Source organism: Falco cherrug, chromosome 10 (genome assembly GCF_023634085.1).
Source record: "Falco cherrug isolate bFalChe1 chromosome 10, bFalChe1.pri, whole genome shotgun sequence".
Taxonomy (NCBI): domain Eukaryota; kingdom Metazoa; phylum Chordata; class Aves; order Falconiformes; family Falconidae; genus Falco; species Falco cherrug.
The window spans coordinates 27900368-27916323 of record NC_073706.1 but is presented as its reverse complement, the minus strand read 5'-3'; the positions used below and the strand labels follow the sequence as shown (position 1 = coordinate 27916323).

The 15956-nt window shown below is 44.2% G+C and overlaps 1 protein-coding gene across 11 annotated transcripts in view; it reads left to right on the top strand.

Annotated features, from left to right (window-relative positions):
• TEAD1 (TEA domain transcription factor 1) overlaps nt 1-15956 on the top strand; it is a 161680-nt gene that overhangs the window by 126587 nt on the left and 19137 nt on the right. For all 11 annotated transcript variants that reach the window (XM_055721976.1, XM_055721975.1, XM_055721974.1 and 8 more), the window contains 4 exons: nt 1014-1148; nt 1340-1386; nt 2143-2204; nt 4145-4269. In XM_055721976.1, the coding sequence (XP_055577951.1) occupies nt 1014-1148; nt 1340-1386; nt 2143-2204; nt 4145-4269 (369 nt within the window). The remainder of the gene's footprint in view (nt 1-1013; nt 1149-1339; nt 1387-2142; nt 2205-4144; nt 4270-15956) is intronic.

Below are 15956 nucleotides of genomic sequence, written 5' to 3'. Positions count from 1 at the left end.
GTATATAAGAGCATGCATCTCTTGCCAGCATGCTTGCTACTTTGCTTGTAAAAATAAAACCAGAAAAAAAATCCCCCAAACTCCTTGCCTAATACTGCTTGTGTTCCTTCATTCTAAGTCACATACCTAAATATTAGCACTTATTAATACAGTACTTCTGGATGAGGAACCCCACTTTACCAGATAGTAACGGTCCGTTGTTACTTTTACCTGACCTAAGATACCCACTTAGTTAACACTGTTGCATTAAGAGGCTTTCCTTTTCTATTCTGTGATCATACGTGATTGGCAGTGACTAGGACTCCCAGCGCTGTTCTAATACAAGTAATCGATAACAACCCGTCTTTTCTTAAACTTGTTCCTGTATGCTTGAAAACAGCAGAAATTTTATGGCTGATTGTTTTCTTTGGGAACACTGTAAATCAGTAAAATACCAGAATTGGAAGTTTAAAATGTTATTTATATTTTTGTGATTTAACTTCTAAAATACTTATCGTAAAACAGAATCCAAATTGTTTCTAAACCTGTAAGCATGAAAAAAAATCTGTCATTGTTTGTGAGTCAGTCGCAGTTCCGTGTTCTCATCTTACAGCATAATACGAAAGGCAAACTTCTCTTGGATCTAAATGATAGAGCTCAAATCTCAGTGCTCCCTGTCTTGCCGGCAGAGCCTTAGCAGCACACTGTGTTTAGTCCAGCCTGATTTAAAATCAGCAGAATTTGCCCAGATAAACAAGTGGGCAGTAGTTTGCTCTCCCAGAGCTTCCTGCGTGTTGGCAGAGCAGACTGTGAGAATTCAGGTCTACCATGTATGTCTGAGAGGAGGTTTTGCCTTGAGGTAGCTTGAGTGTTAGACTCCGTGCTGTATTTTTTTTTTTTCCCTGCATGGTTTGCTATTTTTGCATTTTCTGTGTGGCTTTTTAAGTTTTTAGTTATGTGCTTGTAGCTGCAGTTATTTAACATCATTTGTTGTGCCAAATGTTTTAAGACTCCGTGTAATTGTCATATTAAAGGATCAGACAGCAAAGGACAAAGCACTCCAGCACATGGCAGCAATGTCATCAGCTCAGATAGTCTCAGCTACTGCTATTCACAACAAGCTGGGCCTGCCAGGAATTCCCCGTCCTACATTTCCTGGGGCACCTGGGGTAAGTTGTTAGCCGAGTCCCAAAAAAACCCCTGTATTCTCTAACAGCGTTCAGTAGAAAACTAAGGCTGAATGAATGGATTAATGCTTTCACTTGTGTTTGCAAAAGGAATCATGCTTGTTCAGAAATATCCAAAATCTTTCAACAAAGAAAACAATTGTCGGTCTGTTTGTTTGCTTTTCCTCTTGCAGTTTTGGCCGGGCATGATTCAAACGGGGCAGCCTGGATCCTCACAAGAGTAAGTCTGAAAATTAAAGTGTGCTTCTATATGCAGTGTGGGGCTGGCTTGTGCACTTTGCTGCCAGAAGCTATCAATGAGGCAAGAACTTGCACATTTTTCCAAGAAGGAGGAAAAGACAGTTGTAGGGAAAGGAAGAGCCTTTACAGGGATGTGAACTCACATTCAAAAAGCTGTAAGGGATTCCAAACCTCAAAGCTGAGGCTGAGTACCTAATGGGTACACTCCTTTTTTCTCTCATTGCATGGTGAGATGCAATGATAATGCCAGGGAAACAGCTGGGGAGGTTTTGCTTGTGAATAAGTTTCCAGTACAAATACTTCCATCCTCTTTTAGATACGTGAGCAATGTATTTGGAGGCAAGGGGAATTTATTTAAGGTATTTAAGGAAGCCTTTGCCCCTCTGGTCAAAGGTCCACGGGAGTCTTTGTACCCCTGTAGTGCAGTGTCCTCTGGATTTATTGGGAATCAAAGCAGTCACCATCCCTGTTTGCTGCGACAGTTGCAACGGGTGGGTCAGGTTTCTTGCTGCATGACAGCACAGATGAGCTTCTGCCTTTAAGATGATGGGTGTAATTCTCATCTCACCCTTTCTTTATTACTTCTTTACTGTCTGTCTGTTAAATATGCTATGCAAGGAAGAGAGGTGTGTGTGGGTAAAGGTCATTAACCGTGTCTTTTCTTATACTGTGTGGCTCTAATGGAATTTACTGTGAATGGCATGGTGTATGATTTTTGTGTAACTCTTTATTCCAGCGTAAAGCCATTTGTTCAGCAGGCCTATCCCATACAGCCATCAGTCACAGCTCCCATTTCAGGTAATTCTTACATTCATACTTTGGAAAGACTTGAATTGTGTATTGAATGTGATGTATTAATTCCTGAGATGGACAGAGCCACTACTCCATGTCTAACGCTTCCTGTAGCTAAACCAAACGCCAGTCTCAGTGTCCTATTTTCTGATTATACCTGAGGGAAAATCATTGGGTTTGGGGTTTTTTTGTTGGTTGTTTTTTGGTTGGGGTTTTTTTTTTGCATTTTAGGTAGGAAGCACCAATACATATGCAAGAAATTGTAATGTGATCTCCAGTCAGCATTCCAAATTGCTGTAATGAGAATAAGCCTTAACTTACTTTAAACTGAGACTAAAAACTCTTCCAAAACCGTATATGCTTAGCCTTAAGTATAAAACATCTCTGTTTATCTGGTTATTGATAACTCTTCCCTCTCCTGAAGGTCCTGCTCTGCCTGGTACCACTTTGATAAGTACCTAATGTTTATTCTGACTTCACTTGCTCAAATTGATCAAGCCCTTCCCATGGCTACTTCCCTACTCCTTTTCCCAAGTTTGTTTCCTGGCTAGTTTCAGGAAAGATCATGATTTCTTTATAGATGGTAAATAATTTTACATCTCCCTTACCAAATGACACCATGCTTCTGACTCTGAACTGGAGTTTTCTGACTCTTACCCATTTTTCATGATTTCCTAACTTGCTGCTATTTAATGCTTAAAACTAAGACTGTCTTTCTGCATCCCTGATTATTTCCTTTTTCGTGATATCCCTAACTGATAACATTGTTTTCTAAGGCAGACATTTTGAATAGCCTTTTTTTATTCTTCCATGTTTTCTCTCAGAATAGGATTATTAGCATTTCTAAATCAGTCAAAACTCATGCATGAGTTTTTGCTTCATTAGAATTGCTGTTCATGTCTAACCAGTCACGTTTGTAATTTCCTATTTCATGCAAGCCTTACACCTTCATTGCCTAAATTTGAGGGTTGGAGACAGGTACCATACTCCCATTACGGGATATGGACACATGCTACCTGTGACCTCTTCCTCCTTCTCAACCTAGTTTAGGATTACCTTTGTTTTCTAACCTTTGGTGCCTCTCCCCTGCCTTCCTTGTGCCTGTGTCTCTCCCCTGATCAGTTTTGCCTTCGAGCTGCTGCTGCCTCTCCCTTCTTCCTTTACAGTCTTGTTTCCTTCTCGTCTAATTTCCCATGATGAGGAGCAAGAGATAGCATTTATTTCTTCTCTTGAGGTGAATTAGAGATGGTGGTTAACATCCCTTCTCTCTCTAGATCATGTCATTCCCTCTTTATTATCAATTTAAAACCTTATTTTTCTTTTCAGGGTATGATTTGGCTCTCTACAATAATTATTTTTTATTATCTGTAATATAATGCTGCCTAAAAGCTCCAGAAGAAGTCAAAGACTCAATGTGCAAATAGATAGTAAGAGACAGTCCCTGCCTTGGAAGCCTTATACTCTAAATAGGAGAGGGGAATTGAGAGTAGCAGGAAAAATAGGCAAGAAGAGGTGATTTACTTGTAACATGTGGCACATTAGGAGCCAGAAATAGGGGCCAGTTCTTGACTCCCAAGGCAGTAATATCTTGTGTGAGTCTTGCTGCCAGTTTCTGAGGAAGGGTCAGGTATAAGTCTATGTGAACTCTCTATAAATCTCTATAATCTAGTATATAATTTAAACAAAAATTCTACAGTGAGTTACAGCCCCAAGGAAACAAAGAAGTCAGTCTTTTATTTGCACCATTATTAGCTTGCTGGGTTGCGACCTCTTTTTCTACATATTGTTCTGTGGTTTTCCAATTTTAACTCATTCTGAATTCATTATTTGCTAAAATTAATACAAACATCCAAGGGCTGCATGCATAATTCCCGATTATATTTAACTCGGAGAACATAAACTGAGGAATTGTCAACTTCTGCATGAAAATGGTTCCTTTCTTTTAGGATTTGAGCCTACGTCAGCTCCAGCTCCCTCAGTGCCTGCGTGGCAGGGCCGATCGATTGGTACGACCAAGCTCAGGCTGGTGGAGTTTTCAGCTTTCCTTGAACAGCAGAGGGATCCCGAATCAGTAAGTGTTGCCCTCGTGTCCGCTAATCTTCAGCTTTTCTTTGTTGCTCCCTACATTCTGAGGATGCTTTCCAGGGTTAAGCCTGATGGAATACACATGGTATTTCTGCATTCGCTACTGCTCAGTGTAATACTCCTTTTACTGTAGTACTGTGTTTTCCTTTCTTGCCCTCTTTTTGCCCATTTGCAGAAGTGAGAGGCCTCTCTGAAAGCAGGCGTGCTTTGATATGGCACCTGTCTCACTGTTGACCTAGTTTAGCAGTTGTACCAAATCACATCGTCTTTTTGGCAGTAATTCAGTACTTTACATTTAAATTAAAGCCTAATCTGTTTCCTAGCAGAAGCAAAATTAAAGACGTGCATAGAAACTGTGCACATTATTTTCAGTACCTGACATTTGGGATAGCCTCTGAGTATCAGGATTATCCCTTTTGGTTCCATCTTCCCAAGCATGTACCATTTAAGTGTATCAACATTATTTTTATTTTTGATTGAGGTTATGTATCTAGATGTCCAATCATTCAGTCTTCCTTGATCTTTAATTGTGTCTTGGGGTCCAATCCAAGGTTTGGATTTTTTAGGGATTTTTTTTTTTAGGAAGCATTTGTTTTTGTTTTGCATTTTAGTCTGCATTCTATACCTGCAAGGGTAGTTTATGAAGTTGGCTTTAATATTTCATTTAGTCCAATAAGCCTTGAACCTTGATATTAATCATCATATATTTACCAAGAACATTTGTTAGTAGCCTAGCACTCTTTCTACTGCATCACAAATAAATAAAAAGAGCTTCTTTCCGCTTGAACCTGAGAATTTTTAATGAGAGAATTTCTGAAAAGCAAATACTGTCATGAATGGGTGATACAGATGGGCCATTCTTGTTCAGATTCCTGGTAAAATACAGCAGCTTGAGGCAGAGAGAAGCTATCACTTGCTCCTTATAATGCAGCACTGGAAACCATAGCATTTATGGGCTTTGGCCAGGGGTGTTATCCAGGGAGTGTTTACCCTGCATAATGGAGATGGGAGACATAGCCCAGAAACCTTACAACAGAGGAATGCTCCTGGCGAAGAAACATCCCTATGAAAATACACCGTATCTCAGCTATTCATACACTAAATATGTGGCAGCGTGTTGGTTTGCTAAATGTCACCTTTTGCCAGGTTAAATTAACTTTGAGGGAGGAAGTGTTTGGCAGCAGGTACGGTTATCTCTGTGCTTACCTGACTGTTAGATGCCGCATGGTTTCCCTGCAATCCCTCTGTCTTCCCACGGCCCTGATTCCCACGCTTTCCCGGCAATCCTGCCTCTGGTGGGCTAAAGCTTCACCGTAGTGTCCTCCAGACTAATTCACAGCTGGAATGCCTTTTCCATCCCCAGCCCTGACTCAATCCAGACAGCGGTGTGTATTTCTGATGCAGAAACACAACATCCAGGTTTTCTCGTCAGGTAGCCTTTTTGATAGGCAGCTTTTGGAGTCCTTGGCTCGCTGAACCCGTGTAACGTATCCCGCTGATCCATGGGCTCTGCCATGCCCAGATTGCCGCGTACCAGGGTGTTAGGTGTGTGCCTCGAGTTTATCGGGAAAACAGGATGCAGCCATGTAATGCTCAGCATTATGGTGCTGTATGTGAATGAACTGGCATTTCAGTGTATTATGATTTACTATTTTGCTAGTATACTACCTAATTATCCTTTTGCTATTGGTGTTCATAATGCAAAACTATTTGCAAACCCATGGGCTTAAAAGGTGTAGACACCTCTGTGTATTTGTGTGGCTTCACATAAAAGGGAGTGAATGAGAGATCACAACTAAGTAACTTTTATGTCTTTCCCTCTAAGAAATATCTCCCTCCAGCCAAGTGTACTCTTAACAGATAACACGTGGTTGCCCGTCACACCACTGGTGTCTGCGCCGTGAAACCAGCTGAGTGACATGAATATATTCACAACGTGATTGACAGACCAACAATGAGAAGGTGCTGCTTTGGCAGGGAAGGAGCCGTGGGTCCTGCGCTGCCCCGGTGGCACGGCTCGGAGGCGGCTGTGCTCACAGTGGGGGGGTGGGCGGGCGGCCTGGGGACACGTTGGGGCTCTCACTTTCCAGGCAGGTGCAGGCTCTGGGGAATGCAGCACATCCACTGGCACTGCAGAGAAAGAGTGGAGGCCTGAGTGGAAATATGGTTACCCAGGATGGCCCCGTAAATACTGTAAAGCCTTTTTTGGAGTAAACTGATATTATTTGGAATTCCTGAGGGTGCAGTGAGGCCGACTGGAGCTTGTCCCAGCTTGCGAGCATACTGCTGAGAAACCCACCTTTTAAATGCAGAGCATTTATGCAGGAGGTTTGCTAGACAAGCAAGAGCGTCAAACTACCCAGACTTGTTTTTAAAAAACAGCTACTCCTGTGCTGTAACAGTGCAAAAATGAGACACGAAGAAAAGTCAATTCCTAGTCATGCATTAATCCCAATTTAGATGATTCTTTACGCCTACACTGCAAGAGCAGTGGGACAGTGTTGTGCAAGGGCTGCGTGGGGACAACCTGGAGTGTGGGGGCCAAGGGATAAGCTTCCATGGGCAGCATGTCACCACCACTGCCCAGGAAAGGGGAGTCAGGAGAAGGGGAGGCATTGTTTAGATCAAATTAAATAAATTTGATTATTTGAATCTTAAACAAGAGCATAGAAAAACAAAAAAAACCCAAGACAGTGTGACTAGTTTCCAGGGCAAATGCAGAAGGACATTTGCTGCAGAGGCAGTCGTGCATGCCTGTCTGCAGGGATAGCACTGAGGGGCGCTGCCTCCTACCAGCCCTCCCCGTCTCCAATGCACAGGCTTTTCCAGCAAGCCTCAAAAGTCATTTTTGGAGGAGGCGAGAGCCAACCCCCAGCTTCATTGAAGAAAATGTGAATTCTGCCTGTGGTTTTGTACATCTTTCTTTGTGTTGGTGCTACATTTTATTGCAGATATGGTTTGCATAGCATAGCAAGAATGGGGTTTTATTACTTTTTAATAACAAAATCAGCAAGCAAGGCAAGATGTGTGTTTTGCACAACGTGCATATGAAGTCGTTTAGGCATGTGCTGTGGTTGCTGCATCTCCTGTATGCCTTTGTGCCTTTGCTGACCTCAGAAATGAATATATGTATATGCTGCTACGTGAGAACTGTGTGAGAGTTCTCATGTATCTTCCGAAAAAAAGATAGTTACGTGTTCATTACACTTCTGACTTTTTACAGAAAATGACATAATACATTATTTTGATTAGATGCATTTCCAACATTTTATTAAAACAAGATGACCCTTCCTCCTTCTCTCCCCCATCCCAAAAGCAGGTGAGAAAGCCTTATAGTAGTGGGGGCAGACAGACCAATTCCACCTTAAAATGTAACCTGGAAGGTTATTGAAAAAAGTTTATTTGACGTGGCACCTGGAGCCCCTTGCAGTCTGTATTCCTGTACAGCAATTAGAAATGTAGGTCTGTCTGCCCGAGGTGACACCCAGCAGCTTCAGTGGGGCTGTGTGTGGCCACAAAGGTCCACCCACAGGGAGCTCATTGTAGGAGTGGGGCCTTAAACATTGCTGGGGTTCTTCCAATGGCAATTGGTGTTTAAAAGTACAAAAGCCCTGCAATGTCAGGCAGTTGTGTTAATTTAGAGTGGGCATTCTGGTGGGTCGGAAATGTGCTCTGTGGAGTCCTGTCACTTGTGGAGGGCTGTTGACTTTTTTTCCCTTCCCTAGCCACAAAATTGTTCCATTTACAAAAGAAAAAAATATAGAAACAATAAGCAACCCTCGCTGTAACTCTGCATGGCAGAAGATAAGTCTGTGGGAAATAAGATGGCACAGTTACAAAATCTTGGAATACTGACTCTGCAGTTAGATGGGTAAAATTACTCCTCCTTTTACACGAAAATCAATTAGGTTTCCAAACGTCAGGCTGTACTTTCCTTTTGTGGTATTTTGTGCTCAAGTATAATTCCTAAATGGTGCATAGAAGCTGCCCTTGTGGGTCCAAGCACCAGCCTTTTAGTTACCTTTAATTATTGCCTACCCTATGTAACTGTATTCTCAACAGATTAACAAGTTTATATACCCATCTGCTGCTTTCATGACAGGTTTTCCTTAATGGGGACTTTCCATTTTTACTGCAGTGGTTCTGTGAAAGTTCAGGACAAATGCTTAAACCAAGTAATCCCATGTTCCCTAACAAATATAAACTCAGTATGCGAGCAGATTAGAAGAGATCTAAGCAACTGACTGTTACACAGGGGCTATAAAATTGTAAGACTGTAACACTGAAATTATAATAATTCTGATTTTTTTTATATATATACATATACATATATATATTCAAGCTTGCTTTCCAATCAGGAAAAAAACCCTGCCGCCACCCAACAAAAACTCCCCTTTCTTCTCTTCCTCTTTGAGGTTTCTCACTCTTGCTGCCACATTTGTTTCGACTGTGAGAGCTTCAGACAGCTTTACATCTAAAATACCTATATAGGGCTGTAAAGAACATGGGTGATGGGTGTTTTCAGTATTAATCCACCTATCCAAACTGTCAGATTGTGTTAGGTCCAAATTTCAAAATGTATTTTAAAGTGTGGTGAAGAAATAAAATATTCTTTATGTTTTAATTCAAGTTTTATTATTGTTGTAAAAGGGCTTTGTAAGCCCAGGGAGAATTGTGCCTGAGAACGAGAAAGTGAAAGCAATTGCTCAAGGGCCATAAAAACAGCCTGCCATCATTAGCCAAATGCAGTAAAATTCAGCAAAGTTAATCAAACCACCTAAGTGATGAAAAATAAATGAGGTCTTTTCAAAAGAAGCCCTCCATCTTTGAACAATATCCATTGCCACAGGCATTGTTTATCCTTTCTGTATTCCCTGTAAAGCGTATAAAAAGCAGTTCAGCGTTTCAGTCATAACGAAGTTCTCGGTGTAGCGTTTTTGTGATATGAAAGGATGGGAGCAAACCACATTAGGATAAATGTCTTGGAGTAGCAGACTCAGGATTTGGGGTCGTTTTAATCTGAAATCAGACAAAGTTTAACAAAACGCAAGGGTCATTTCTTTTGCAGTGCTGGAGAGCTACGTGTTGGCCCTGGGAAGCGAATGTCATGCTCTGTAAAATGTTCATATTCAGGTGTCTGTAGTTAGAAGTGCCAAGAAACCACTTTAAGGGGGTCCAGTATTGGCGCAGGCTCCAATCTTGAAACCACGGCATCGCAGCAGGCCTGGCTGGCGGCATTCCCGGGGGACCCCGCGGAGATGCGGCAGGAGGCCTGGGCCAGCTCCCCCAGCCCAGCTGTAGCGTCATGGGCTTTTCAAGGGAGGGGCCTGGCGTGAAAACACGGTGGCGCGGGTAGAGGGACCGAGCGCAGTCTGTTCCTCGCAGTCAGCCCGCACTAGGCGCTGAGGACGGGTGGGAAGACTGCGGGGGCCGGAGCGCGCTCTCGCCGCTGCCTTCACACGCGCTCTCCCGTTTCTCAAAGCCCACTGCTGCTGCCGGAAATTTCCCAGCAAATTTAAAAGCGCTGCTTTCGCGTAGCTGGGTCGGAGCGCTGCGGCAGCCATGGCAGCTCCCTCTGCCGGGCCCGCACCGCGGCCGTGCCCCAGCCCTGCCGTCGCACAAAGCCCCGGCGCTGGAAATCGCTGCCGGGCATCGCACAGGGCACCGGCCCTGCCCAGGGAAATGTGAGATCGGCGAGGAGGGAAGGAGCGAGCGAGTGGGGCTGTGGGGTAGCTGGAGTGGAGCCCGGGCACACAGCTCCTGCGATGAGCCCAGGAGAGCCGTAAAATCAGGGGGGTCATCGCAGTGGGGGGCCCTCTGCCTCCCACAGCCTTGCACAGCGCTGCACTGTTCTCACGGGGAGGAGGAGTGGGGGGACGCGTGAGCTGGACTGGCGTTGGCAGCGTGGTGGGTTGTGGCTGTGCGTCTCCCTCGCGGTGCCTGCCCTGCCTGCGTGCTGAACCCCAAGTGATGTGAAAGGACAAGGGAGCAAACCCACATTAGGATAAATCTCTTGGAGTAGCAGACTCAGGATCTGGGATCATTTTAATCTGAAATCAAAGTTTAATGAAACGCAAGGGTCATTTCTTTTACGGTGCTGGAGAGCTACGTGTTAGCCCTGGGAAGCGAGTGTCATGCTCTGTAAAATATTCATATTCAAGCGCCTGTAGTTAGAAGTGCTCGTGCTCGCCCCGAGGGACTTTGCACCTGGCTGTGCCTCTGCCCCGAGGTCTCCCGTCTCGTTCCACTGCAGCTTCCCACACCCCTACACCCACCCCAAAACTGCCTAGCTGGGCTGCAAAGTCAGGCTCTCAGAAGTTGGGAAATGTCCTCGTATGTCTGCTCTACAATGCAGCAGTTAATTACATGCTCACATGTTTATTTGTTCCTGCTTCATTCAGTGTAGATGTAGATGGCCCTTCTTTTGATAAGCAACTATTCAGTAGTTTGTTTTCTTCTGTTGTTGAAATGCGTGGCCCTGTGCCCTGCTTGCTGCGTGCTGTCTAACCTCTCCTTCAAACAGAATTAATAATTCCCTCATTTGCATTTCACAGATGTATTAGTGCAGTCATTTTTTAGATGAAGGAGCATTATTACTCACATTTGACAAACGCAAGAAGTTCAGGTGCAAAAGAATGAATGGGCCACTGATTTTGAGGGTCCCCTTTGATTTGTCATGAGCCTGATTTTGCAGAATACTTAGCATTATTGAGAGCTTCCGATTTTCAGGCATAATTTTCCCATCTGAGCACTCAGCACTTCTGGAATTGGGACCTCAGGGTCTCAAATCAGACAGGCCAGAACTGCAGGATGTGTCTTCACTGCCACAGGAAAGCTGATGAAAATGTGTGAGCACCTTGCCCAGCCAGCAAGTCCCAGTTTCACACTGGGACTCCTGTGGCAGTAGCTGGGAAGCGCTGGGCAGCACTGATGTGTCAGGGCTGGGAACCACTCTCATTCGTCACCTACCTCTCTATTTCTGCAACCATAAAGTAGCCGAAGATCTCCTTTTACTTCACATTCCAGATTCAATGCCTGAGTGGATCCAGGCAGGTGTGAATGCGTGGAGGTCCCTGAAAGACTAGGTTGACCGTGCAGTTGTATCATAGCATACAAACAAAAAAAGTTCAATTAACATTTCACATGAAAGTGTTAAAAACCTTAGTAACAGGAGTTGGTACAGACTCCAATTATAGCATTAAAATGTTATAAATATAACTCCCAATCTGCTTCAGTGGAGGACAACAGCAACAGGAATGAAATACTCAGTTACTGGTGTTTTGGTAGAAATAAGAAAAACTGTTGGCAGACCAAGTGATTTTCTTGCATCGGCAGGAAATTAAAGAGTGTCAGATTTACAAGATTCAGCAAGACAGCAGAGCTGAGGCTGGGCAGGGCACAGGTTAGAGCCACACACAGACTGCTGATATACTAGTGATTGTTTTTCCATCAGTCTACCCCACCTGGCTCCTTTTTCCTCCAGAAGTGCAGCTTGGACCAGTCTGTGGAGTTGCCAGGCACTTGAGCAGTGCTGGTTTCTCTCTTTTTGGTGACAGTCCCACCTGCCTTCCACTCACCTGTCCCTCTGAGCTGCGGCAGGAGTCCTTGTAACCTCCAGTGCAGAATATATTCAGTGCAAAGAGAGCCGAGGGTCTGTCCCTCTGTCGGGAAGAGGGAAGACCTGCAACATGAGCCTTTTTAATGTCCTTCTTTGGGTGGTGGAGTCTCTTTGGGCACATGATCTGTTCAAGTTGCCAGCCTCTCCCCATGGTATTTTCTCACAGGGGCTTGTTGCTGCAAGTGATAATATAGATGGCGTCACCCTCGTGGTTGTTACGCTTGAAATTTGCAGGAACCTACAGCTGTGACGGAGCAGCCCAGCTGGTGAGGGGCTGTCATTAGGCTGTGCAGGGCAGACGAGGCAGCAGAGTGCTGCCACCTGTATCCTGCTCAACCCTCCTGTGGGTGTGCGAGGTCAGCAAGGCACCAGCTCGCTGTGCCACTGCAGGCCAGGGGTGTCTGCAGAGACTCCCAGGCGTGTGAGCGTGGTTTGAGGGGAGTTCAGTCACAGCTGTGCCTCTGGGTGCAACGGGAGGGTGCAGCGCCCTTGCAGTCAGGGTGCTGTGCCCATGAGCGAGGTCATTTAACAGCTGGACCTGATGAACTGAAACGTCTTTTCCAACCTAAATGATTCTATGATCCTCTGATTGTATCCCCAGAGAAGCACCTCCCAAGGGCCCTCTCTCAGGCCGCTTGCCTTCCATTTTGCTCCGCATCCCTGTCACCCAGCCTCGGCAGGGCCTGGGGAGCTGCTCGCCCCCACGTGCTGCTCAGCATGGCGTTGTAGGGTCGTGCAGCCCCGGTGGACAGGAGCAGTGACGGAGCAGGTACCCCAGCAGATCGGCATGCCCAGCTCACCTGCACTGGGAGCTTGAGAGGGTTAGCTTCGCTGCCATCTGTATCTTGGACGCTACTGTTTAATTAAAAACTTGGTCCTATACAGGCTTGTCAAGGCTTGGCTTTAGCTCCACAGGTATGGGAAAGCATGGGGATGTGACAGAGAGAGCTGTAGCAACTTGCAAACATGCGTTTCATGGACCAGAAAGGCTTTGCCTTAGAATACAAGTGCAAAATTGGTGAGGAGAGGTTACAAATATATATGCTGGCTGATAAAACAAATGTAGGTGGTTTGTCTTTGTTCTGCACTAGCTTAAATGCTTGCATCCCCTGCCATTGGCAATTTGTCTTGGTTCTTCTAAATTCCTAAGTGGATTATAATTTTTCTCGTGGTATTATTTGACAACAGTCATATTTCATGGCTTTACTGCATTCTTTGGATAGTTAAAATTTTCTTAAGAAAACGAACTCAGTAAGAGGCGGCCATCTCCAGGGCATGTCATGTAATGCAGATGCTTCAGACATAGCCGAAGATGTTCTTTGTATTTTCATATAGTTTTTATTCTCAGAAAATACAGGATTTGACCTATGATGGTTACAGCATCTAAAGCACATTATTACCCCAATGCCAGATGAAAATCCTTTAAATGTTGTCACATGGGTAAATTCCTCAGCATCTAATATACTTCAATGGCTCTGGAATACTTAGTCTAAAATAACAGTGAATTCTCAATATAATGAGCATGTTTGTAAGCTGTTCAGACACTAATGGGCTCAAAAATACAGGCATAAAATTTAGGTTCTTTGCTTTCATCTACACATAAATTCCTGTCATGCAGTATGTTTGTATAAAAATGATAGGGATCAGTTCAGTATCCATTTACCCTGCTGCTCCGAGTATTATATTGTTTGTTAGTTTGTAGAAATATGCCATATCTAATTAGCTTAGTAATGATTGTACTTAGCATAGGAATTGCAGCAACATAAGGAGAAAATAATCACATATTGCAATATCAAAATAAACATTTCGGTCCTAAGAATGTTGTCAGGTGATGTCATACCATCTGTCCTACTGTACCCCCTCGGAAATTTTGCTGCAGCAGCATCTGGTACTTTGGCAAGCTCTGCAGACAACTGTGGTAGCTTTACAGCTGCCTTTAACTTTGCTTTTATATTTAAACAGTATTGAGACTTGATGCTCTGTGGTCCTATAAATGTCTTTGATTTTACTAATGTTTGGATACTGAGCATTTTGTATTTTTTCCTGGTTTGCAGAACAAGGCACAGTGTTTGAATTGCCTTGGGAATTTGCAGTGGCCAAACCGTAAAATACAGCTCTCCCTTCCTCCTTCCCTCCATAGCCACTTTTGAGCCTGGGAGAGAGACACCCTTTTGGGGAGGTCGCTTTCCTGGGTGCAGGAGAACCTGGCAGTTCCCAGGTATATGGGGCACTGATACGTTGTACTGAGATCGAAGTTTTTCAGTAGGCAGCAAGATACATCAGAAATGTTCAGCATGACTTTTAGTTATTTGCTTAGTGCTACAAGACAAATATGTGATGATGTCAAAAAAACAGAAGTCAGAGCCATGGTACTTTCTCGTGTTTCTTGACATTTTTTGGTTTCGTTTCGTTTGTCACATTGAAACGTCTCCTTAGTCCACTTGTGCCACTGCTGAGTAACATGCTAAATCTGACCGTGGACGGTGTTATGGTAGGCACTCCTGGTTGCCAACCAGTACAGATTTCCTGTATCATGCGTGAATGACCAGTGTGCAAGCTAAACCAGTGCTGGGCGAGGGCTAGCTGGCACACATTCCTGGGCACACTCACTCCTGCATGCATGCATTCAGCTCTCCGTCGCCCATTTATTTCTCTGCCATGCCTGTTTTCATCTTCAAGGTAGAAGCAATTTCTTTGGATCAGCTCTGCCCCTTTTGGACTCCACATGCACTAACTAAAGTCTGGCCAAGATTTCCACGCGTGCACGGGAAAAGCTGGGATAGCATTGTTTTGAAAGAGAGCTGCAAGGAAAATCTGTGAAACCGGTGCTCTCAGGCTTGGACTTGTTTGTGCAAACACCTTAATAAGTGTTACACTTTCCTTTTTCCTTCCGCAAAAATAAAAAAGTAATACAACCCTGTGAAAAGCACAGACGGTATCTCATTTTTGGCCCCATACACAGATGAGTGTTCTCTGATTCTAAATTCAGATTTCACTGTGCTAGATGATTTTTAAATAGATTTCAATTTAATTTTGTAAGTGCAGAAATCTAGCCAGTCCATTTCCTTTTCCCCAGAGTTTTGGACATCTGCTAGGGAAGACTCTGCTTACACCAAAGGAAGGCTCTGAGTGGCTGTCCAATTAATTTAGATTTGTCATTTCAATTTGTTCATTCGGCAGGTATATTGTAAACAAAATAGCTTAAATGAGGTCTGCTTTGGGCTTTTAAATATTTTATTTGTGCTTAGCTTTTGGGAATTGCCCCTTATATACAGCATCTGTTCAATATGACAGGGGTTCCTAGTGTTTGTTGACTGCGTATCAGCTTTCCTTCAGTAGAGTTAGAAAAATGTTTTGTGATCTGCATGGTTAAACCCCCTAATGTTTAATCCTGCCGCTCTCAAGCTCCTTCACTCTGCCTGCGTGACACTGAGCTGCTGGCTGACTGGCAGAAGGTCTTTGGGGTTCATCCTCCTGCTTTCATTTCAGGTGCTGAAAGGTGCTGTCATCTGGGAGAAATGGCAGCCCCTAAAAGGCTGTGTTGGCCTCAGTAGGGGACTTCTCTGGGCCAAGGATTTCCCCCAGGCAGGAAGGGGGTTCCCATGATTATAATGAGGTGCAATGGGAGGAAGTTAAGAAACAGGAAATTGAAGCTGAATGTGTTTTGGCAGAGATGGTCATCTATAGAGCTAGTTCTCGAGGGAAGTGGGAAAAGTTTGGTCCTTTAATATTAAATGGGTCAAAATACTGGAGGACATACAAGGAGGACCACTTCTATAGTAACAGCAGCACAGAGTAACTGGCCTTCTTGTTGTCATTCTGGAGTTAGAAGAACATCCCTTCCGTCTCTTTTGGTTGAGTGGCGTTAGCATGTGCTGTAGACAGAGGTTTGGGGTTTTTTGAATAGACAGGCAGGAGGTGTGTATGTGTGGGCTCTGTGGCACTAGTAGAAGTGCAGGCTCGGAGGACATGGACATTAAAATGCATGGTTTAAAGAGGCAGAAGGAGGCTTTCCTCGTGAGTGTATTCATCTTACTATGCTCTGCAAAGGGCTC